The 22,945-nt window shown below is 39.5% G+C and overlaps 2 protein-coding genes across 2 annotated transcripts in view; one reads left to right on the forward strand and one right to left on the reverse strand.

The window, feature by feature from the left end:
- The window catches only part of GALNT5 (polypeptide N-acetylgalactosaminyltransferase 5), a 44,073-nt gene extending 31,069 nt beyond the window's left edge, over positions 1 to 13,004 (forward strand). Inside the window, exons 8-10 of the mRNA XM_084798620.1 lie at positions 565 to 645; positions 4,629 to 4,790; positions 8,224 to 13,004. Of these exons, the coding sequence (XP_084654746.1) occupies positions 565 to 645; positions 4,629 to 4,790; positions 8,224 to 8,358 (378 nt within the window). The 3' untranslated portion in view covers positions 8,359 to 13,004. The remainder of the gene's footprint in view (positions 1 to 564; positions 646 to 4,628; positions 4,791 to 8,223) is intronic.
- A 1,276-nt stretch (positions 13,005 to 14,280) lies between these two features.
- Positions 14,281 to 21,823, reverse strand: ERMN (ermin). The gene is made up of 3 exons (XM_084797964.1): positions 21,400 to 21,823; positions 20,699 to 20,791; positions 14,281 to 17,530 (listed from the first exon to the last, which is right to left on the reverse strand). The coding sequence occupies exons 1-3, from the start codon at positions 21,638 to 21,640 to the stop codon at positions 17,019 to 17,021; spliced, it is 846 nt and encodes a 281-aa protein (XP_084654090.1). The 5' UTR covers positions 21,641 to 21,823; the 3' UTR covers positions 14,281 to 17,018.
- Positions 21,824 to 22,945: the final 1,122 nt, after the last annotated feature.

Below are 22,945 nucleotides of genomic sequence, written 5' to 3' on the forward strand. Positions count from 1 at the left end.
AAGGGCCTTTATGCTTGGCTCTGTTTTAGCTTTCGTGACTTTTCTGTAATGAGTCGTAGCTTGGCTGAGTCATTAGAAAACGTCTGACAGAGAATCAGCTGGAATATGCTGTTTTCTGAAAAGCTCAATGTATGATTCAGTGTCTAAGTGATCAGGTAACATAGAGGGGTCAGCCGAGGAACACAGCCTGAAATTGAAGGTGTGGACACTGACTTTTAAATTTCAAGTCCCACTCCCCTCCAAGAATGCTTACTTTCTATACCAACTTTTCTTTACTTTCATTCAGCATTCCAAGAAAGAGTTAATGTGAAGCTAATGTCTGTTGCCACTGTGACTGAATCACAGGCTGAAACTGACAGATTGATGCGGTGCTGTGACAGGGTTACAGCGTGTCTCTGTTAGAGCTGTGACCAAGAAAATCATGTAGTGCAGATTTCTGCTCATCTATCAACTATATTTTCATCTCACGATCTTCTACCCTGTGTTTTCTGAAAGTGTCTGGATGTTTTGTTATACATTAAGATATGTCATTCCTTAATGTCCATTTTGCTTTCTGCTTTCTAGCTTATTAATATGGCCCTGGGGAAGTGCATTTCCATTGAAAATACCACAGCCATCTTGGAAGACTGTGATGGAAGCAGCCAGGTAGGCTCAGTCTGGGTTCTCTGTCTCTTGGTAGTAGCCGGAAAGAGTGTCTGACATGTTTGTTGCTCTCGTGATAATTGACCTCTGTCCAGGAAAAATACAGAGATGTCTAAGTATCAGTGCAATCAATAACCTGTCACACAAGAGTGCCACTCAGCAGAGACACAATAAAGAAGTGAGTTGTTGGTATGGAAGGCATTGCTCCATGATGGATGTAGTGTTGGCTTCTTTTTCCTTGTAAAACTAGCTCAACCTACACAAAGTCTTAAAAACCTTGGTTAAGTGGCAACGAAAATAGTGCCTATCTCAAAAGCTGAAATAAACAGCAACACACTGGGGGCCTAATAAGCCCTACCTACTGCTTGATAGTCTATATAGGTTGGTAGAAGTGATGAAGACAAAAATGCCTCAAATATGCCTGGTGGGATCCAATCAGTGGGTAAAAGGGCTTGCTACACAAGCCTGGCAGTGCAAGCTCAATCCCTGCACCCGACGTGAAGGTGCACCAAGAACCACTTCCACACTACCCCTCTGACCTCCCCACATCAGCTGTGACATGCACGCCCACATATCACACACCCAAATACACACATACAGCAATAATAATACATTTAAAAGTTTATCAGCAGATAAAGTAGGAACCATGTTTCCAAGCAGCCATCCTGAGGAATCAGTTTTATTCTGTTTCCATTCCTCTCTCCAGTCTCCCTCCGTCCTCTGATATCTTAATGAAGTGGTGCGCATCCCATAAACTGGGTTCCTTGATGAACACTCTTTCAATAAAGTCATCGCAAAATCAGGGCATGGTAAATAGGAGAGGTGGTGGGGCCAGGAGAAACAGAACAGGACTACTCCTGCGGTGCTGGAGGTGAGCCCCAAGGGATTACACCTCTCTCCCCAGCAGATGCACTACGTTATCTGTTGACAAATTTTAAATGTACTGTTACTGTTGTGTGTATGTGGGTGTGTGATGTGTAGGCATGCATGTCACAGCTGGTGTGTGGAAGTCAGAGGAGTAGTGTGGAAGTGATTCTCTCAGTATCTACTTTGGATGCTAAATAGGACTCCCAGGCATGCTGCTCTGGGTGTACAAATCACCAGTATCCCCTACAGATCATTCTGCAATAGTGGCCTCTGCTTGCTGAATTACTTCTTCATCTTGATTTAAGCATCATGGATTCTACTTTCAAACACATCCCATCTCTAACTTTATTCCCAAGCTGCCCCTAGAATAGAAGACACGTCTTGTCAGTAGAATTCTTCTGTGGATTGTCAACCTGAAGCCAGGGAAACATTTTAATAATTAGGAAAGAGAGAAGATGATAAGTTTAAAGAATCGACTGGAAGCAATAACTTTTGCTTATTAACAATTCACAGTGGAGATAGTCATAAATAATAGAAACACCAACTGCAGAATTAGTCTAAATACATTAAAATATTCAATAATTTACTCCTCCAAAACTATCACTGTAGAAACAGCGTACCTGTAAAGTCAGTATTTCACTGAAAACCCAACTTCTATTTTTGACTACCAATGAGTTTGGAAGGTGGGACCAAAGTGTGAGTATTAGAGATACTGCCTTCCAGAAAGCTCCATCACACTTTGGCCCTTTGGCCCCTTTTGAGCTTCTCTTTCTAGTGCTTTACCCGAAAAATAAAAAGGACAGGAATGTAGAGGAAGTTAACTTGATTGGGTCAGAACTCATAAGGTCTAATACCAGACTTGTCTTCATCTAAAACAACTCAGAAGTAATAAAATATTAAGCGTCACCCTCAATTCCTGTCCCTTACTTTAACTATAAGTCTTCTTAGGTTTTTAAAAAAATTTTATTTTTAAATTCTTTCTAAGGTAATGTGCAGCCTATCTTAGCAACTATATAGCCTCCTCATCTGTTGTTTGTCCACGGTTCTCTGACACTGGTACCCACACAAATCACCCTTGGGCATTTGTTAGGGGAGACTGACTCGCAAGGACCATGAGGGAGCTGAGATCCAGCACTTGTAACTAGTGTCTGGGTGACAAGACTTTGGCAAGATTTACTACCATTTCTTTTATATAGCCTTGTAGTCTAAATTAAATCTTAACTGGGAGCCAGTCATAGTGACACAGACCTATAATGTCAGCTGTTAGGGAGGCAGGGTAGAGGAATTTTAATCCAGCAACATGGCTACTCTGGCAAGAGATCACGTCCAATGATCTAGGTCTGTGTGATCCATCTGGAAAACAGACGTGCCCTTAGAATACACCTTTAATCTCTCTGGCTGGAATACATACCTTTAATATCTCTGGCAGTAGTAGAGACATGACATACCTTTAACTCCTCTGGCTGGAATATAGACACATATTTAGCACACACCTTTACTCCCAAACAATGATGTTATTGAGGGCCAAAGTGGTGAATCAGGGTAAAATTTGACCGAACGAGTCAGAGATAGGATATGCCTACTTCTCACGAGAACAGACATGAAAGAGAAGCTACTTAAGAGCAGTGCAAAGAGGGAGCAGGGAGATCACAGAAACAGTACAGTAGAGTTCAGTGCAGTTCAGTTGAGTACAGTTGAGTTCATGCAGTTCAGTTTGTGTAGTTCAGAGGCAGTTTTTTTCCAAGCAGAGCAATTTAATGAGAAGTGCAGAGAAGCCGGTTTGAATCAGTCAGCTTGGAAAGGAATTTTGAGCCAGAACAGCTGAGTTGAACCAGCCAACCAGAGTTCAGCAAGAGCTAGAAAGGGTAAGCTCATTCAGCAGTAAATCTCAGAGGCTAAAAACATTGTAGGCCTAGGATAGAAGATGGAGGCTGTAAGCTGCAGCTTTCAAGGTCCAGGATTGTAGGAGATTAGATTGTATGGAGAGGCTATAGGATTCCATGCCTAGGGACAGTTAGATGGAAACGGTCCGGGCTTTGCCCAAGCCATGTAGTCATAAAGCCTGGGTACATACAGCCTTCATCACATCCCCCATTTAAGGGAATAAAAACAACATTTACAAGGCTGAAGCAAAAAAACAAAATCACGATTTTAGGGCTTTCCTAGACTATATAGAACAAATGCAAAGGTATCCTAGGCTAACTTGGTAAACCTGGCCTCAAAATAAAATATACAAAAAGAGTAGGCCACGTAGCTCAATGATAGGGCACTTGCCTACCACATGGGAAGTCCTTGGTTCAGTGTTTAATACTGCAGATAAAAGACATTCCAGTTACATTATAATGATTCATAGGGAAAATACATTTCAATATATTTTTCCTGTCCCGTACTTCCTCCGACAAACAGCAAACTTCACAAGGACCAGAGCTTTAGAAAAAGGTTGACTAAATAGCCTTAAATTATTTTTTTTAATTACTGTTAATTTAGTTGTAAGAATTGCAGACATCATTCCATTACCTGTGTTGGTACTTATTTTACACTGTCAACTCCTCCAATCTGGACTTTGCCAGGAGCTGATCCTATAAATTGGGAGATGTTACATGGTACCAAAGACATGTTCAGTAACATCCCATGCAATGGGATAAAGCAACCTGAGTTCAAATGAGAGTCTGGAAGAAGAAAGCATGATAATTTCCACTGAAGAAATCTAAGGCTGGGGTTTGGATCCACCCCACACCAACAATGAATAAGAAACTTAACTGCGTGGTGATTTACATACTCTAGTACTTAGCACCCAGATTGTCTGGACCTCACCACACTGGAAAGAACATCCATATTCAGAAATATACTTAGTGTACTGACAATATATAACTGCTTCTGGTGATATTTATTGGGAGTGTACTGTATGCTAGACACCTGAAAATCATTATTGAGGTCCACAAAGATAGATAGTCTTGCTGTCCGACTTAACAATGAGAAATGTGACAGTGTGCAGGCTAAATAATACACAGTCCTCGTTAGATTAGAGTGCACGTGATCTCACCTATTGTTGGTAGAAGTCTCTGGCAATGGACCCTGCCCACTATCTCAATGGCCTCTCCTGTCCCCGTCCCCTACAGCTCCAACAATTTAATTATACCTGGGTAAGACTTATTAAGCACGGAGAGTGGTGCATGGCGCCTGTCACTGATAAAGGCTCCCTGAGGCTGCACCCCTGCGATACCAGAAGCAACAGGCTCAAATGGCTGCACAAATCCGAATCCGCCTTTCATCCAGAACTGGTAAGCAAAATATCTGTGCCGTCCTTTACCACAAAGTCAACTTCCAGTCAAAGGGGGCACAACACTCTGATTCTTGGTTTCATCAGTGGGAAGCCTTAAATGCTGCCTGTAACATTCGAGGCAGTGTGAAGGTTCATGCCAGGGCACAGTGAACAAACATTTTTGAAATGTTTAATTTAATTTAGTTTAGTTTAGTTTTGTTTTAAATTGATTTTAAGTGAGTAGTTTAAATTGAAGGTGCCCATTTCTTCCCACTATATTGGTACTATCATTTGAGTTCCAGAATTCATTTAAACCAGTCAACAATGCCATGTGTATTATTGAAATTTATTCTCATTGGTTACCAGAAGAGCCTAGAATTGGGAAACATGGAAAAAGCAAGAAGCAACAAGCTTCCTATAAACACTGCTGTTTAGAATGATTCCAGTTCCCTATTCTGCCCTCTTTCCAAGAAAGGCATCTTTTCCTCACCCCTGTGTGGCTCCACAGATAACACTTTCCGGGAACTGCAGGAAGTGATTACAGTCTGTATATGTCTCTTCCGAACTTTGCATTTGGTGGTAAGGCATCACCAGTTGAAAACTAGACTTGGAGAGAGAATGTTTCCAGCACAGTTGCTATCTGTGCTCTATACCCCAGTGTTGCTGTATGTATTCTCGAAGTTCAATCAGTTTCTCCCAGTCCGGTTTGAATAGGATTCAAGGTCACATGCTTTATCTTAGAATCTTGAGAGGGTAAGAATGGTCCCACGATTGTCTTCTCAAGTTTCTGCCACCTCGGTGGTGGCACACGCCTTTAATCCCAGCACTTGGGAGGCAGAGGCAGGCGGATCGCTGTGAGTTCGAAGCCAGCCTGGTCTACAAAGTGAGTCTAGGACAGCCAAGGCTACACAGAGAGACCCTGTCTCGAAAAACCAAAAAAAAAAAAAAAAGTTTCTGCCACCTCCCTAGCATGCTGCCACCAAATGTCTTGCAGGCACTGGTGCTGTGGTTAGAGCCAGCTCCTCAGCTTGCCTAGGGAAGACTGTCTTGGCTGAGTTAGTTGGTGTGGGACTTTTCCTCAGGGGGGGATCCTGCGCTGTGTGAAGTAGAGAAAGTAAGAACTAGGTAACATTCATCCCCTAATCTCTGCTTCTTCTTTTACTGTTCTTGAAATATGACTAGTCCTCCAAACGCCGGCCACTGCGGATTCCCCCACAGTGGTCAGATGGACCCTTGCCCTGTGAGCTAAAATAAGCATTGGTTAGGCACTCTTTCTTTTGTTGTACTATCCACACATTCTTTTTCTACTCTGAGCCAAAATCAGGGCCATGCTACTCATTCAATCTACAGCAGTATATTTTATATTTTATTTTAATAATATTTTAATATTTTGAACATTTTTGTCCTTACTGATAATGACAATTATTGTCAGCTGATACTGCCAAAGAGAGAATTACTAGTGTAAGCGTCTATTTTTTTTTTTAATTTTTCACACTTTGGGGGAAATTTCATAACTATCTATCAACTAAATCACATTGCACCTCCTACTTCCTTCCCACCACACTTAAGGTGGGAAAGAAAATGGCCAGAAGGAAAGGGAGAAGATGAGAGTCAGAGCATCTCGTGTCTGCAGAAGTGGCTCCTGGACAGGATGTACAGTGAGCAAGTATATAAGGGTGGGTCTTACACCATAAGCTGACCCGGAAAAGGTAAGTTACTAAGGTAACAGGAACGAGGAATCCGTGGTGTGCCACACCACTGCCTTCTGCCTTCCTGTCCCCTTGTGATGTGCCCAGACGGTCAGCTGGCCTGTAACTGACTTTCTCTAGTTCTCACTGTCTGTCTCTCATTCTTCTTCTTTTTTTTTCTTTCTTTCTTTCTTTCAACAGTTCTCATGCAAATTCTCTTAAAGCCCTTCCCCATCCCCTTAGAAAAACACCTTAGACAACGAAAGCGGAAAGGGTTGGGTCAGCTCCGTTTTCGAGGTCTGAGTTCACGCTAAGATGGCCTTGTTGTGTGGGGCCTGTGGTAAGGCAGCATGGTACAGAAGCAGCACCAGCTGGAGCCTGCTCAATTCACGGCCAGCAAGTGAAGGTCACACAGTCCTTATCACAGACCTGTGCACAGTGACCTATGGGTCTCCCAGCAAGCCTCAATGCTCTCAAAGACCATTAACACATCATCTCTGGTGGGGCTTGGGGGAAGAATGGGTGAGGGGCTGTCCAAGACATAAACAAGTCTTAAAGAGCAAGAGAAAAAAATGGAGAGAGCCTGGGAAACCTCTTTCTTTTTTTTCTTTTTCTTTTTTTTTTTTACAGCTGGACTGTAGATTGCAATGCCTTGCTAAAATTAGACACTTCTAAATTTGCATTTTAAAGTGCTCCCTAAAGTGGTCCTCTCTGATGCTTGGGTCTTTGCCTCTCATTCAAAGTGTCAGAACTTGGAACATAGAAGGCTTCCTTTTCACTGTTCCCTTATGTGTCATTAGATGAGGAATAAATGGTTTGGCTACCTCCGTCATTCACCACAGAACACAGTGTAGACAATGCTGAACAACTTTCTTCAAGGCCACCTACTTTGGACAACCTTAAATATATGCAAGCACTCTATTTCAAAGGTCCTGTAAGAGCTGTAATGTTTTGTGGAGACATCTTTAAAATGCTTTAGCATGAAAGCCTCTGCTGTTTGAGTAATATATGTATAAATTACTCATATTTATATGTGTGTGTGTATATATTACTCAAACAGGGAGGCTTTCATATAATATATGTATATGTAACTTATTAATGACTAAAATGATTGCTGATATATATATATATATATATATATATATATATATATATATATATAGAGAGAGAGAGAGAGAGAGAGAGAGAGAGAGAGAGATTTACAAGTTAAAGCCATAGTTGGTTCTAAGAAGGTTATCTCTCACCTTTAATAAATATTGAGCAATATTAAGGTCATCTGGAATGCCTTTTTTCTTTCTAAATGTGGGCTCTGGATGTTTGGCATTCTCAGAAGTTTAGGTAAGGAGTTCACAAATAAAATGTGTCATTTCTAGCTTTTGTGAGTACACAGGGACCTTCTAAGACACGATCTGGTTTACCAAATGAACAAACTTGCTTTCTGTCATACTACATGAAGTAGCCACCCAACACATTAAGTGACAGCCATATTTTTTTCTTTAAATAATATAGTTATTGGCCATATCAGTAGAGAAAAATGCTATTTGCTTCCTGAAGAATTAAAATATTCCAACTCCGAGACGTTAGATCACTTAGTGTTAGACGGAGACAAATGTGATGTTTGCTAAAGCTTGTGCTTATGTCACTAATTTAATTCAGGAGAGTTCCCGAGGGGAATGAAAATATAATTTACTTATTATATCTTCATATGTCTGTTGCCAAGTTTTTTCTGAGGCTCATTCCCGTTTCCTCTTTTTTTTTCTTCAGGTGGATCATATTGTTTTTGAAAATTATCAGCAGTTATTATGCATGGAAGGGAATGTTTCTCAGAAGACCCTGAAACTGGCTGCTTGTAACCCAATGGAACCTTATCAAAAGTGGAAATTTGAAAAATACTACTAAGGCTAGAGAGGCATATTTTATCCAGTTAACCCACTAGATTCTGTGAAAAGAACACCAAACTTGGTGCCTGCCTCTATTTCTTTCCATGGTCATTTATATTTTCCATTTTAATAGCATTTGAATGGACAATTTTTGAAAATGACTACATTTGAAGCACCAAATGGGAAACTCAGGGAAACAGGCTTCCATTGGACTAGAGTTCTGAGTGGCTGTTGGGGGTGTGTGTGCCCCTCCCCATGCTGTAGAGCATACTGCAAGTCTTCCTCACAGACTCTCACAGGTAACCAGAACTGAAGATGTATAATGATGTCATGACCATCACTGCTGTCATGGCCCATAAGTAGAGGGAAACCCAACCAGAATCTTGTTTCATCCAATTCATCTGCCAGGATCCACACACCTGGAAGACTCAGCTAGCTACAGAGAGACATGCCCTGTTGAAGTATCTCCATGTTCACCGGACAGTGTGTGGTAGTCAGATCTACTCTCTCTGACCCCTCCTAGTGAACCCTCCTAGTTTGGGTGTGAGCCTGGATAACCAGGGAGATTCTTCTCAATCTGAAGCCATGGAGAAAAGAAAATAAGGAAGAAGGAAGAAGCCTTAATGTACTTAATTCTGTGTGTTCTTTTAGTTCACTTTGTGCTTTCTAATAATGCTATATTTTTAAAATACCTGATAATAACAGTTATTTCTTAGAGTTTTGTGGGTTTTTTTTTTAAGGTAGGGAGAGAAGAGTGGGTCACAACACACTCTGTTAGCAAAACCTGCACTTGACCTTTGGACATTCCAACACAGAGTTAAATGAGGGGAGTGGAAATAACTAAGGCCGAAAGATGCTGAAGAATAGGACAAAATTTGAAATATAAAAACAATAAAAGTACTACTTTAGACTTAGCGGTACTCACTTGGATGAAGTATGCTAAAAACAGAATCTAAAAGAACCAGACACAGATGTAAACGGAGGGAAATGAGGTAAGGAACTTTGAGGAGAGAGACAGGTGAAGACTTATCCCAGACTGGGCAAAATAAGAAAGGGGATGCAGTGCTTCTGATGGGAAAGGCAGAGCAAACTCTCATGTGCACCTGAGCTTAGCACGGGCCAACTGGGGAAGGCCTAGATGTTTCCTTATCCAAACTGAGCTCTCACAGTAAGTCCTTGGGTATTGCAAAAGAAAGCTTAGAGACCAAGGTCTACCATAATCCTTTTGATAAGAAAATGGATGTTGAAAGAGATAATTGCCTATCTAAAAGCTCTCACAGGCCAACTTCCGGGAGCAGGGTGAGAATCCAGATGTCCAGGTGTGTGTGACTCATTCTCTTGTTTGAACCGTGGTCAGAGTTTGCCCACAGTGGTCCTTCAAAAGAGATAAATCAACCTCCTTACTGGAGCTGCGCCCTGCAAGGTGGCCTTACTCATCCTCGCTGGTGGATTTAAACCTTTGTTAATATGATAACATGGTAAAACTGAGCCTATTAGTTCTGGTTTCCTATTTGACACTTAATTTTATTTTCCAATTAATTACACACAGGCATGCCTCTCAATGACTAATGGGAATGGAAACATTTTTTTTCTTTACACATTTACAGCATACACAGCATATTCAAAAATCTCATTCCAGTAACTGATGATGAAAAGTGAGATAAGAGAAGAATTTGAATATGAGGTAATTCTTACCAACACAGCCATATGGGAAGTAAAAAACAAAACAAAACACAAATCTTTGAAAATAAACTAATTGACTTAGTGACCAAACAGTACAGAGTGGCACAAGCCATTTTTATATGACTGAGACACCTTGAATATGCTCCTGTCCTACTGGTCTATAGAGTGTGTATTTTAGTCAATGACAATTTCCTCAAAGAAAAATCTTTTTTAGCAAAAGAGAGAGAGAGAGAGAGAGAGAGAGAGAGAGAGAGAGAGAGAGAGAGAGAGAGAGAGAGGGAGAGAGAATGCTTTGGATAGGCCCACTTTGGATGTAAAGAAAGTAAACATATTTTCCCCAGAAGATCCTTCTGTGTCATCCGCTCTATGTACTCTCCAACTTTATCTTGTCATACTTGTTACATAAAACTACATCTGAGTACTATCAGTAGAATAAAGACTTTATTTGTAACATCATGTATTTATTTTGAGGCAAAAATTTTAACAAACTTTCTACCATACATTTTCCCACGTACCCTAAGATTCAAGGAATTAGTCATGAGTTAGGAATCTGCGTGGGACCAGCCTTGATAGAATCTTTATATATAGCTTGTATAAAAACCAAAAACTACAACAACAAAAAAGAAAAAAAAAGAAGAAGAAGAAGGAAAAAGAGAGAGATAGGCTAATTGTCATTGAACTCTTACACTCTCCTAGATTTTGTGTGTGCTCATCTTATTGGCTTACATACGCCTTTCTTACCTCCATATGTTGAGGAAGGTGTCTGTCTCATCTTTACACCAAGGAAGGATGTGATCATCCCATCAACAATAGATAAACCCAGTGATCTTTCTATTCATTGAGCTGATTCTCAAATTTGCTGCTGCCAACATTTTTAAAGAAGTATTGTTCCCAAAATTTGTTTTTCAAAGACCAGAATGAGTATATAATTTCTACTACAGCATCTTTGACATGTAACAAAAAATCCTTTGATGGAACACTTTGTGGTCCAAGTGAATTCTTTGGTAGGAGGATGGGTTATCAGGGGTTTACTTGGCTTAGGTTATTGCCTTTTCTTACAAACATGCCTATGCATCTTATCCACCTGAACATAGAGTAGGCTTGCTAATATTTGACAGAACGGATTTGAAAAAAGTACTAACTTCCTGAACACTAGGAGGACTTCCTCATCCTTCAGCGTTCATAGCAGCTTTCTCTTTCAACACTTATGCAGAACTACCCCCTCCTCTCCTGTGGGATGACACAGCTGTTGTTGCTACAGTGCTGTTTCATCACGAGCGTCAAATTTGCTCAGTTCTGCTTGCTGACATTCAATTATCTGTCATTCACAGGCCTGCAAAACCACCCTGTACCATGATCGCAATACATCATTCGCTTCCCCCACACTGCATTGGAAGCCTTTTTCTAGATATTAGAAAAGCTTCTTTCTGGTGTTGACTTAAGGATTGGAGAGGGTCATAGACTCTTAGAGTGGATAAGATTTCAGCATCCCCAGCCTGTCCTGATTTCATGGATGACTTACAATGATTTTCAAGGATCTCTCAGGCAAGATAATGAGGTTGAGGCAAGCCAGGTAACACCAGCTTGCTTCTTGTTCAAATACTTCTACTTTTATGGTGAACACAGCCAAGAAGTCAGATCTCAATCAATGGCCCCAATAACTTATATAAAAACCACAAAATTATAAGAAATAAAGGAAAAAGAATAATTATCAGTGAACACTTACACCCTCCTAGATCTTGTGTGTGCTCATCTTATTGGCTTTCTTCTCTCCATTTGATGAGGATGGTGTCTGTCTCTTCCTTATACTTAGAAAGGGTATGATCATCCCTTCACAAATAAATAAAAGCCAGTGGTCATTCTATCCAATGCTCTCAAAGGCATTTTCACTACAGCATGCCACCATTATCCCTTTTTAAAACAGTAGAGTTATCAATGTAGCTGAGCTTAGGTGAGGCCCTGGATTGCAGATTACTGCTTTAAAGATAAGGAAATGAAGTTGGGTAAAAGCTTTTTGGTCTCTCGTGAATGTTTCATAGGCAGGAAGTCAGTGTTGGCTATTGAGCGGCTGAAGATAGATTTCTGTCCATACACAGAACCTTATAGGTCTTGTAATTAGGTACAGCCCTGAGATGATACTTTTCCTTTTCCATCTCCAGGGCCAAACTGCCCAACAGAAATGTAGAGCTGTGCTTCTCTGTGAACGACATTACCAACCTCTCTTCCAACTTAAGCAAAACTGACAATTGGTTCATTGTTAACAGAGATGGGAAATACAGATTTGAAAAACACAAACCACAGCTCTTTACTTCAACTCACTTTACAGAGTGTGTCAGAAGATTTTACAATTGCAGCTTGGGATATTCAATGATTTCTGAAAGTGAACTACCAAGAAGGAAGGAAGGAAGGAAGGAAGAAAGGAAGGAAGGAAGGAAGGAAGGTAAGAAAGAAAGGCTTAAACCAAAGCTATTATACAGGATGTTCATGTTATTGATAAATACTCATTCCATGGACATTGTTCATAAGCCACATAAAGTGCTCTAGTCCGTTGTGCGGCCTGGTGGATGGTGTTTCAGATGTTGGCATGCCTGTGTATGAAAGAAAGGAAATCAGCTCCACAGTGAGGCAGATTTAATGTCTCTGATTTCATCCAGAGGTGTTAACTGACAGTTGTTTCTATCAGAGTCCCTTGCAAGTTTATTTGAGTCCTTCCTTAGAAAAATTTTTTAAAAAATGAAAATTCACATTTTCAACATGAAGACTAACTTCAAATATGTGGAGTTCCTCATCACCATCAAATGAGTGAAAATGAATTTATGTATATTGATGGGATTTTTCAGTACAAAAGTATTGGCTATAAGTACACAAATAAGGCCTTTGTATTAGATGGTGGAATTAAAAATTTTGATAACATAATAAAATAAATATTTTCAGTATTACTTGACTGTTTGAAGACATCAATGTGGGAATATATGCCTTTTGTGGGTGCATCTGTCTCCTACTTTAAATTGGGAGGGGATAAAAACTTCAGGTTTCTTGTCACAACATAAAGAAAGGAAAGGAATGGCAAGGAGCAGTTGGGACATTCTAGGGTCAATGGCCTCTTCCCCCCCCCCCCCAGGATGTTCTGCAGAAAGGATCTCAAGTGGACGTGTTCTAACACGACAGGAAATCAAAGTATATTTGTGGAAGTTTGTATGATTCTTTAAAAACTGACAAGATTTTTCTAGTTTTATACATAGTAGCTGTAGGAAGAGAAGAGAGAGAGAGAGAGAGAGAGAGAGAGAGAGAGAGAGAGAGAGAGAGAGAGAGAGGAGAGGGAGGGAGGGAGAACAAGACACACAGACAGACACACAAACAAGGCAATATCAAGTGAATGACTTCAGTATTGATTTCCATAATGAGTTTGTCAACAGGAGCCCAAGCTAATAGAAGAAACATTTGAGAAGACTTACTACTTACTTCTAAACAGCCACTTCTTTTGCTTCTGTTAAACTAAAGTTATAATGTAGGTGCCCGCTACAAATGTTGCGTGTGTGTGTGTTGCTTATGAGAAAGCTCAGCCTTCCCGTGTGCTGCAAAATTTAAGTGCCCCTTATGACCTTCATATTATCTCATAACCTACTATTTTAATATTGGAAAGTATAACTTTGACATTAGATTTTATAACCCTCTTATTATAGAACAATGAAAACTCAGGCTTGAAGAGAAGTGGTTGCTTTTTCTCATATCATTAAACACATTTCTTATTTATTATACTCTAAAATGTCATCTTTTTCTATAATTACTTATTTTTAATGTTTTCCTTGATCACTTTGAAACGCTTAATGTCTGTTCTTCAATTGAAAATACACCAAAAAGTAGTACCTCATGTGAAAATGCAGAAACAACACCATAAATGTGTCAGAAGAGCATAAGTACGTTACCTCAATGACTACAAAGATGAATTTGTGTTTTTCATATTGTAGGTGCCAGTATGCGTCTAGAGCAAAACCTCATTTTCTTTTAAAGTAACAGAAAATTTATGCACACTATACATAACCACAAGAAGTTCTCACAATTTCACATATAATCATTTAAAAATCTTTTAGAAATAAATAATGGACATTAATTATAATTAGGTGTTCTCTTGATTTTTGTAAAGTGGCATTGATTGATGTTCTAAATAGCTGCTTGTAAGAAAAAAAATTCTCCATAAATTCTAAAGAAATAGTGCAGAAACCTGAAACAAAGAACATAAACTTTCATTGAAAGCAAATCAGACAAGGAAATTTTTTTATTTAACAGCAGGTAGGTAGATGATAAGTAGGTTGGTAGGTATATAATATATAGAAAATAGATAGATACATAGATAGATACATAGATAGATAAATACATAAATACATAGATAGATGATAGATAGATAGACAGATGGATGATAAAAGCAGACAGACTGAACTTGGCAAATTACATGTTTTTTAAATATAGTCCTAAATTAAAGGTAAATTTCACTTTTACTAAAAAATAAAGCTGTCATTAACTCTCATTCATCAGGCGACAAAAGAGAATTAAGTTATTTAAGAAGTGACAACATTCACATATTCCTCATCAAGTATCAGGTACCAGAAGCCTTACCACCCCTGAATCTTGAATCACAAGATCTCAGCGAAATCTTGATGAGTGGTTATCAACAGATAGTGACCCCGGTGAGTCTAATCTAAAGTAATATACTCCATGCAATTTGGACAAGACCTTTGCTTTTTCCAGATTTTGAAGACCCAAATATCCACCTAACACAGCCATGTTACCCAAGTGTTAACTCTGGCTCTGCTGTATAGTGATAGGATATGGCAATGTATCTTTGGCAATACCGAGGAATGTTACCAATGCTTTCTTGCTGCTGCTTTGCCTCATCCCAAGAGCATCAATGGTTTTCCAGTTGAACATACTTTTAAACAGTCTTTGTGGACACCATGTTTCATAATTGGTTAATTGTGAGATAAGAGGACACAGCTGAAAAGTCCAGGGTTATGGAGTACCATAGAAGCCAATAGCTTTGTCATAGCTCTTAGCCATGTACTACACATCTTGCTTAAACTCCATAGTAGCTTATTATCCCCATCTAAGAAACAAGCTGTCACATGGATAGGTCAACAACATAGTCCTGTTACAGAAAACTGTGCTTTGAAGTTTAGTAGGAAAAGACAGAGCTCATGAGGAATCAAGGAAAGCAAACAGGTGGTCTCTGTAGAACAATCAAAGGATCTGAATTAGTAGAGGAAACAGGCCCAGGCCATCACTCCCCTAACCCACCTTATCAAGAAAGATGGAAAATGTTTTTAAAATTTTATTCAGAGAACTCACATGTTTCCTAAATGAAATTAGCAGGCTCAGCACTTTAAGGGTAACAGATCTATTACACGGTCAGGTTGTAAATGATTGGCTTGAAGAATAAAAGAAGCACTTTCATCAGATTCAAAGCCGACTCTTTTAAATAGTCCACAATAGTATATGATACTGTGGAAAGATATTATATGACCGGGAAGAATTAAGGAACTTGCCATGAGAATGTGTGGGATTCGTTACACACAAATAAGCAATCATCTAAGAAGGACTAACCCAGGCTACACAGAACGAGAAAGAGACAAACAATGGACTGAATAGCACAATGAAGGCTGTATTACATCCAGACAATAAAGAATTGTCTTTTTATTTGGAGCCAAAAGATATTTTTATCTGTGGTAACAGAAAGTTCAGAGCAATATATACAGAAGCACAAAATGAAAATTTGTGGCATAAACTATCCAAGAGTATAAATATACTCTTTTCATAAATATTCAATGCATTATTTGACATGTTGGTTCAAGCAAAGCTCCACGGGTACAGCTTTAAGCTTTCCAATTTGGGCTTTGGTCCAATAAATTATATATTCCCCACAACTATCAGTTTTTCACTAAAAATACATGCTCACACCCTACTTCTAAAATAGTCTAACATAATTATTTTCCATCCTCATAGTAACTAGTACAGTTATGGCTGCCATTGTCTCTCATTTCTAAGCAAAGAAAATGGCTTTGAGATAGTGTTAAATACAAGAAAATGTTGTAATGGAGTAGGGCATCTTCTTAAAATTGTGCTAAAATTGCTATTTTTGTTTTTAATGATTTTCATTGTGCTAGACAGATTTTGTTTTCAGTAACAGAAATAAAACCATCCAATACAATTCTCTAGTCTATTGCTCACCAGCCATCTAGTCCCTCTCTGGATCAACTTCACAGTGGATTTAATTCATTTTGAAAGCATAAAGCCATAACTTAGCAAACAGAATTCTGACTGTAAATTGCTCAGCCTTTTAGTGAGGAAATTCACTGAATGGTGGCACCTAGAAAGCCAGTCTGTTGAATTTTCACTATGTAGATGTCAAGGAAAATGACTTAAGATCCATTTTTTACAATAATTATAAAGGAAAATATATATATATATATATGTATGGGTGTGTGTGAGTCTGTATATGTGTGAATGTATGTATATGTGTGTGTGCGTGTGGGTATGTATGTATGTATGTATGTATGTATGTACGTATGTATATGTGTGCATGTGTCCAGAATCTATAAAAACCATGCTTAATGGACAAGATTTTTTATTCCAGGCTTTTCATTGGCCTGAAGAAAGACACCAAAACAATTATGGGAATCACATTAACAGTTCTCTTTCCCTTGACAACCTCTGTTATTATTGCTATTTTTAAAGACAAATCATGCCAGGCTTGCCACTGGGGCAATGCTTACCACACAACGCTATATTCGTTAACATTTGAAAAAGCAAACACTCAGGAATGAATCTAAAGCTTGGTGGTTTGGGGTTACAAGAGTGAACTTTGTCTATGGTTATTTCCACAACTCTTTATGGGGAAAAGACATTAAGCTTGCACATATCACAAAGAAGGCGGAGGAAGACATCCCAGCACAACGAAGTTAGCTTTACTTTAGCGCTCATGACATTCCTGTCCCAGTTAGTTTATAAATGCATCATCGACTCAAATTCATCGATTCTCTGTTTGGTGTTGCCTTTCCTGATTTTCCGATAGGATATCGTATTGTATCTGGAATAGGAATTCCTGGCGATATCTCCCTTCTTTGCTAAAATTGGCTGCTCATCGGGGGTCCCTGGTTGGGAGCCAGGGCTGCTTAGTGGGGAGTCCTCCCTTGCATGGCTTTCCTCTGTGAGTTGAAAACCTTCCCTGTGTTTTCTCTTAAATTCTATCACTCGAACTTCATCTTCCTCATCATCGCACTCCTCAACATCTTCCTCAGCAACTTCTTCATTCCAAACTTCTTGTTCCTCAGCACATTCGGGATGCGACAGGTCAACTTGAGTAGATTTCTGGAACCCCAACCATTCAATTTCCGTTGCCTGGCAGGTGGTGTTTTCATCTTCTCTCTGTTCAAGAGGTTGGTGGACAATCCTTTCCTCTGGTCTACTCATTCCCAGACTACTGCTGCTCAGATAAATCTTCTTCCACGGGTGCCCTGCAGCAAAACCAACCAGAGGGTGAGACATGCTGGGCTTTCAGAGTACCTAGCTGCTATCCCGTCATACTCCTCAGGCATTCCTCTGGCCAGTGAGATCCCAACTTGTGCCTTCTGGACTGTGACTCAGTGTTGCCTGGTAAGTTTTCAACAATCAAACAGGCTTCACAGTCAAAACAGTTTTCAAAACCCTACACTTCAGATAGTTAAATAAATATCTCCTAATTTAAGTTTCTTAAGTGTTAATGAATATTGGGTTTCTCCAGGAATGTCTACAATCCAACCTCATTTGACTGGAATCCTATTATTATAGCTTACTGTACTTACTAGGATTACTGTTCTCTGAGGCACATTAAAATTTTTTCTCTTGCCAAAACTAGATGTGTGTGTGTCTATCTGTGTGTATCACGTATTTGTGTACATGTATATGTTTTATATGTGTGTATATGTACACACCCAATAAAATACTTGGATTTACTTTGTATCTACAAATACATCCTATAAGGACAATGCAAACAATACCTCAGAGGTAATCATTTTTTTATTCCAATGTGAAAATGATGACTGCCCATGTCTAGTTGAACTCAGAGCAATAGCTTAGACATTTGACACTGTCTTTCAATGGTAAAGTAGAGCAAAGGCTGGGGCTAGAGAGATGACTCAGTGGTTAAGAGTACCGGATGCTCTTCCAGGATCTAGTCCCAACACCCATATGGCAGCTCACACCTATTCCTAACTCCAATTCCAGGGGATTCAGTACTTTCTTCTGGCCTCTATAGCACTAGCTGTGTACATGGTGTACAGACATACATGTAGGCAAAATATTCAAACACATAAAATAACAACAAAAAAATTAAAATGTTAAAAAAAGAAAAAAAAAGGCTAGCTAGACAGGTGGCTTAGTGACAGAACCTTGCTGTTCCAGACAACTCAGCTTTGGTTCCAACACCCACATGGTAGCCACAGTTCTGTGTAACTCTAACTCTCGAGGAGGATTCAATGCCTTCTTCTGGCCTTCAGTGGGAGATGAAGGCACTTCCATACATGCAAGCAAAACACTCATATACATAAAAATAAAGCCTTAAAAAAAAGAAGGAGATCAAAGGGCCCAGATGTTCAAACTCATATGCTGGCAACTGAGTCATACAGAGCATGGCTTATGATCTTCTGCGGACCTCTAGGGTCCCAGGTCCGATAATTACCTTGGGCTTGTATTATATAATGGCAGGTTCTCCCATTGCTTCAAATAACAGCTTAGTAACAGGTTATTTGGTGCCACGTGGTGGCTTTTAGAAGACATAATCATTGGTTTCTAATCGGCTGGATCATATTAACACACTTCACTAGTATTCCTTGCTGTATAAGAACAAATAGTAAAGGAGCAGACCTTTATTTATTCTGAACAAGTACACGACACAGGCTTCTGTGGGAAACCCAGCATGTCCATCATGAACCTGGCCAGAGTGTGTGGCTTCGCCATTCTTTCTCTATCCTGCATCAGCCTACACACAAGGTGAAAGGCAGTTGCTAACTGCATTCTCCCTCCATGGTTCTCCCTGTAAGTCTAGTTTCATCAAAGGCTTTTATTTTACTGTTTTCCCCTCTGAGTCCAAATGTCCTTGTAGCATGAATTAGCACCGGTACTGGTCCTAAACAGTTGCTGTCAATCCTCTACTTGTTATTCTTTACATTGCTGATACTGGGCTTTGTTTTGGTGAGGTTTCCCCCATCAATAAAATAAAATAAAACACATACACACAGTGAGCTTTTTGTTCATGCTCATAACTAAGACTGTCATGAATAAAATCCATCCTTCAATTTAAACTTGATAGTGTTTTCCCTCAATATGTTTTCTATCATGTTCATATGATTAGCGGGCATATTGTCTTAGGAGACCATGTATCTGCTTGCCATTTTGAAAGTGAAAGGTACAAAGCTAGCACCTGTGTCACGGGATAGAAGTGTGTTGTGTTAAGAAGGAAAGGACCTGAGCAGAGGCAAACTTGCCGGTGACACAGTGTAGCAGAAGAAGAGAGGTTCTCCAACTCTGCACTTGATTGAAAGGCAAACAACAGTGGATTTCATTACTGATAAAGAAGCTCACAGGTGGAAAACTGTTAGCCCTGCCTTGATAGACACGTCGCATTAGAAGCAGAAGGACTGGGCCATAAAAGACGTCATTCATTTTGTGAGGTCTTAACTTTTACAGACTAATTCTGGTGAGATGGTCTCTCTGTGATGCTTCTATGACAAGAGCCAAAACCTTCCTGTGACTGTTTCCATATTGGTCAGCAGAGAGTCCGAAAGGTATCTAGGTAAAGGGGTAAACTCAGAAATCCTCAGGCACCTGGCTGGTCTCCTTGGCATCTACCATCTACATGGCATCCTAACGTCCCTTGGGACGTTACCCTATGTTTTGCCTGGTAGGGTCCTAAACTAAATTGGTTAGGTGCCACATGCTGACTTCAATTTGGAGACAATCTGTTTTCAGCTTCTAGAGAGGGAAGGAGTGATTAATTAATAGATTCTATGCTGCACTGAACTCAAAAACCATTTGGAAGTAAATATCTTCTTGGAAAAAATGTTTAGAGGATTTTGTATCTTTGTCTACTGACTTTACTTGAAGTTTAACATTGCCACATCCATGATCTTTTTTCCTCACAGTTGGGTAAAGAACACAAAATTAATTTCATCACTCTGGGGCATGCCTTCTTGTAAAAAAAAAAAATGGTTAGCTATTCTATACTTCTTTAAGACATAACTTTCCCACTGAATAACTGGTTTTCTAACGTTCCTTTAGATTGAGTGTCAATAAGAAACTTTAGACTAACCCTGTTTCTGAACCATCCCAGAAGCTGCCTGACACCCAGCTGGAACACCAAACTAAAAAGAAAGCTTGATTTAGTGGGATAACCTATCATACGTGGCTACCACTTTGCTATGCCAGTCAAGTCAGACCAACCCATACAATTTGCGGCTTGAGCCATCTGGAAAGCTGGGTAAGGTGAGACCCACAGAAGACAAGACTTATGCACCTGCTCATAGCTGCTTGAAAATTCTGAAGTCATGGCTTGTAACTGTTTCTCCACAGCACACATAAAGCACCTCATACAATGTTGGCCTCATGTCCAGACAATAATTACGTTAGGAAACTAGGATTCCCATTACCTTCTCTGAAGACCATGTCTTCAGCACTTGTTTCTTGGAGAGAAAGATCTTTGATGGCCTTGTGAACAATAAAGACATTCTCTTCTGGGTTTTCTGGGAAGAAACACAAGAATTGTCACATTTACAATGTATATGGTTAAAGGTTCACAGATGATCAATTTTGACTCTAGGTACATTTCTTTAATTTAAATTATGGTTAGTAAAATTCTACTTTTCTGATTCTTTTAAAATTTGAATGCATTTGTTTAATAGTTTTCACAATAATAATCTCTCCCCTAACATACATATATATATTTATTAGATACAAATATATATATAAAGATAGAGAACTATGGATTCAGATTTCTTTAGACATATACAAGAGGATTCTTAAAACTCTGAGTTCTCTTTTTTTAGACAGCAATAGACCTGTGAGTCTAACAATAAATAGCAGTAGTTAACAATGAATTAACATTAATAAAGATGGTTACTTTTATCCTATTTTCTTTCAGTTAAACACTCAGAGTTCAGAAGAGAAAACAGAGGGATTGCAGAGCTACCAGATAAACCTAGATTGTAAATCATGATAGAAAACCCTATTGGGAAAAAGGACTATGCATCTTAGGTCCAGCTTATTTATATAATATTAGTTAATAAAAAAAAACTTAAAACAAATAAGCTTATAAGTCAAAACAATTCAACTGAGAAAAAAAGTCCTTTACCACTGAGAATCTTCTCATCTTCAGGCCCTTTGGGTAGTATGTTGTCTTTAGGGTTTCCACTTTCTTCTTGATTTTCTCTTGCAGGTAAATCTTCAAGACTGGGTTCAGCCCTGTAGTGGGGCTGAGTCTCATCTGCATCCGTTGTCTCCTTCCTGGTTTGACTGATGGGTTCATGGCCATTCTCAGGAGGTCTGTCCCCATTGCACTCAGCCCCGCTCAGTGTCACTGGAGCATCTGTCATAATGTTCACTGAGGTCTGATGTAAGGAAAGCAATGGAGAAAGTAAGGGAACAGATCTTTGATAAGCTCTAATGCTGCCGGTCGATAGTTCCAAAATCTATCCTAAAAACACAAACTGTCACTCTAGCATGTAATAACAAGATTCGTGCTAAAGGTTTCCAGGGCTCAGAATGAGTGTGATAGGATTTTTTTTCAGTTTGGCTATCAGGAGCAAAACCCAGCCAATCAGCAACATCCTCACCACCTCACAGCCCAATCTCAGAATTAATGCTGCCTTTAATTTGCATAAACAAACAATCTGAAGCAATCAGGCTTTTGTGTTGGCTTGCGGAGGGGCACTTGCCTCTTGTCAGTCCAGCTCTGGGAACAGAGATTTTTGTCCCTTTCCATAATGGCCCATTGTAATTTTCCTTGTAACAGGAGCCACAATTGTTCCCAGGCTTTAATCCGGAGAGAATAACCACCTTGAGGCACATTAGTCCTGTGTAACCAGCTTAACATTTCCAAACAGATTTGGTTGAGTAAAACCTCAGCTATTTTGTAGGAGACAATGGCATCATTTCTCACCTATTAAAGACTAAAAACCAGCTTTTCAAGGACCGGTAAACATGACAACTTGATTGTAAATGATTTTGGCAACAGATTTCATGGTATGCTTTCAGGAAACTGAGAAGGGACCTAAAAGAAAAAAAAATTCTCCTGATGTGCTAAGAGCAAGAATTTCACAATTTTAGTGTAATCCATCTTGTCCAAAACGTCTGGTTTTCCATTTTTCTCATGCCTAAGGAAGCCTACCCCATTCGTTAAAACACTAGTATAATTATCTAATTAACTTTTCCCTTGCTCCAATCAGAATTATCTTTTGCTTTTCATGCCAGTGTTTGTGATGCAGTCTGCCCTCTGGGGATTGGTTAAAACTAGTCTGCTGCTCACTTCCTTTTTCCTTTTTAAAGGAATACATTCCTTTTCTTTTCTGGGGTGCCTAGCCCTTCCCCAAGACCAAGCCCTTGGCCTGAACAATTCCTTTGAACCCTCAATTCTGGGCTAATGTATCATTCCTTTAGTGATTCCTTTTCCATTCAGAGTCCAATTGGTTGTGATTAGCTAAGGAATTTTACAGTGGTAACTTTTTAACCACTCAAATCTAAGCTTAATCTGAGCAGTGTATTGGGAGCTAGCACTTGTGTTCTCAGCACGCACCACGTGCCATGATCTAGGGAGATCTGAAGCTATCCTGGAAGAAATGAAGACCTTCTGAAAAGAAGCATGTGCCCCTCCCTCCAGTTGGAACTTTCTCAGGAATTTC

Source organism: Acomys minous, assembly GCF_964271855.1.
Source record: "Acomys minous genome assembly, chromosome: 10".
NCBI lineage: Eukaryota > Metazoa > Chordata > Mammalia > Rodentia > Muridae > Acomys > Acomys minous.